Consider the following 2830-nt stretch of genomic DNA (forward strand, 5'->3'; position numbering starts at 1 on the left):
ACCCAAAATCCAGCCCAAAACAACCAGAAATGGCCCAAAATGACCCAAAATCACCAAAATTTAACCCAAAATCCAGCCCAAAACAACCAGAAATGACCCAAAATGAGCAAAAATTCACATAATTTAACCCAAATTTCAGCCCAAAATGGCCAGAAATGACCCAAAATGACCCAAAAACCACAAAATTTGACCCAAAATCCTCTTATTTCAACCCAAAATGACCCAAAATCCCCAGAATTTAACCCAAAATGACCTAAAATCTTCATAATTTAACCCAAAATCCAGCTTATAATGGCCAGAAATGACCCAAAATGAGCCAAAATCCCCAGAATTTAACCCAAAAATGACCCAAAATCCTCAAAATTTAACCCAAAATGAGCCAAAATCTTCATAATTTAACCCAAAATCCAGCCCAAAACAACCAGAAATGACCCAAAATCCCCAAAATTCAACCCAAAAATGACCCAAAATCCACTTAAAATGATCCAAAACCCACAAAATTTGACCCAAAATCCTCTTATTTCAACCCAAAATGACCCAAAATCCCCAGAATTTAACCCAAAATGAGCCAAAATTCACATAATTTAACCCAAAATCCAGCACAGTATGACCAGAAATGACCCAAAATCTTCATAATTTAACCCAAAAATGACCCAAAATCCCCAGAATTTAACCCAAAAATGACCCAAAATCCACCCAAAATGACCCAAAACCCACAAAATTTGACCCAAAATCCTCATATTTAAAACCAAAATGACCCAAAATCCCCAGAATTTAACCCAAAATGACCCAAAATCACCAAAATTTAACCCAAAATCCAGCACAATATTACCAGAAATGACCCNATCCCCAGAATTTAACCCAAAATGACCCAAAATCACCAAAATTTAACCCAAAATCCAGCACAATATTACCAGAAATGACCCAAAATGAGCCAAAATTCACATAATTTAACCCAAAATCCAGCCCAAACCAACCAGAAATGACCCAAAATGACCCAAAATCCCCCAAATTTGACCCAAAACGACCAAAAATGACCAAAAATGACCTAAAATGACCCAAAATCCAGCCCAAATTCTCACAGTTCAACCCAAAAATGACCCAAAATCCTCATAATTTAACCCAAAATCCAGCCCATAATGGCCTGAAATGACCCAAAATGACCCAAAATCCCCAAAATTCAACCCCAAAAAACCCCAAATCCACCTAAAAATGACCCAAAATCCCTTGAATTCAACCCAAAATGACCCAAAATCAACCCAAAATCTGCAGAATTCAACACAAAATGACCCAAAATCCCCAAAATTTAACCCAAAATCCAGCCCAAAATGACCAAAAATGACCTAAAATGACCCAAAATCCAGCCCAAATTCTCCCAATTAAACCCAAAAATGACCCAAAATCTTCACAATTTAACCCAAAATCCAGCCCAAATCCTCCCAATTCTACCCAAAAATGACCCAAAATCCCAATAATTCAACCCAAAAATGACCCAAAACCCACAAAATTTGACCCCAAATCCTCATATTTCAACCCAAAATGACCCAAAATGACCCAAAATCATCATAATTCAACCCAAAATCCCCACAATTCGACCCATTTTGGGTCTAAAAACCCCCATTTTGGTCAATTTAACCCCCATAATAATCATTTTTGGGTTAAAAAAGGGTCATTTTGGGCAACCCAAGACCCCCTTAATCCCCTTTTAACCCCCATTTTGGGGCTAAAAAGCCCAATTTTGGTCAATTTAACCCCCATTTTAAGGCTAAAACCCCCATTTTGGGTCTAAAAACCCCCATTTTGGGGCTAAAAACCCCAATTTTGGGTCTAAAAAAGCCCATTTTGGGGCTAAAAATCCCCATTTTGGGTCTNATTTTGGGTCTAAAAACCCCCATTTTGGGGCTAAAAACCCCAATTTTGGGTCTAAAAAAGCCCATTTTGGGGCTAAAAATCCCCATTTTGGGTCTAAAAACCCCAATTTTGGGTCTAAAAACCCCCATTTTGGGGCTAAAAACCCCAATTTTGGTCAATTTAAACCCCATTTTGGGTCTAAAAACCACCATTTTGGGTCTAAAAATCCCAATTTTGGGTCTAAAAAACCCCATTTTGGGGCTAAAAACCCCCATTTTGGGTCAAAAAAACCCAATTTTGGGTCTAAAACCCCCATTTTGGGTCTAAAAAAGCCCATTTTGGGTCTAAAAACCCCCATTTTGGGTCTAAAAACCCCATTTTGGGTCTAAAAACCCCATTTTGGGGCTAAAAACCCCCATTTTGGGGCTAAAAACCCCATTTTGGGTCTAAAAACCCCCATTTTGGTCAATTTAACCCCCATAATAATCATTTTTGGGTTAAAAAAAGCCATTTTTGGGTCACTTACCGTCTGTGTCCCCCCCAATGCGGCCGCCAGCCCCCCAAGTGCCTTCAATGCTGCCCCCATAATGTGGGGGGGGGTCCCGGGTCTCAGCCCCATAAGACACAGCTCCGCTATGGGGCGGCTGTGGGGCGGGAGCCACAATGGGGCCGGGGGGTCCAGGGCGAAGCTCAGCACTTGTAGGGCACGCTGTGGGGTGAAGAGAGAGGGTATGGGGGGGATATAGGGGGATATGGGGGGCTGGGACCCCTATAAGGTGGGATATGGGGGGGAAATGTGGGGCTGGGACCCCAATATGTGGGGATATGGGGAAGGATATGGGGAAGGATATGGGGGGATATGGGGAATATGTGGGGCTGAGACCTCAATACGGGGATATGGGGCCCTATAAGAGGATATAGGAGGGATATGTGGGGCAGGGAACCCTATAGGGCAGATCTATGGGGCAGGTAGCCCTAT

The 2830-nt window shown here is 41.7% G+C and overlaps 1 protein-coding gene across 1 annotated transcript in view; it reads right to left on the bottom strand.

Annotated features, from left to right (window-relative positions):
- LOC107307484 (importin-4-like) overlaps nt 1–2830 on the bottom strand; it is a 30249-nt gene that overhangs the window by 17439 nt on the left and 9980 nt on the right. Inside the window, exon 3 of the mRNA XM_015850990.1 lies at nt 2378–2560. Coding sequence (XP_015706476.1) covers nt 2378–2470 — 93 coding nt within the window. The 5' untranslated portion in view covers nt 2471–2560. The remainder of the gene's footprint in view (nt 1–2377; nt 2561–2830) is intronic.

The sequence above is a fragment of the Coturnix japonica genome, unplaced genomic scaffold (genome assembly GCF_001577835.2).
Source record: "Coturnix japonica isolate 7356 unplaced genomic scaffold, Coturnix japonica 2.1 chrUnrandom619, whole genome shotgun sequence".
Taxonomy (NCBI): Eukaryota; Metazoa; Chordata; class Aves; order Galliformes; family Phasianidae; genus Coturnix; species Coturnix japonica.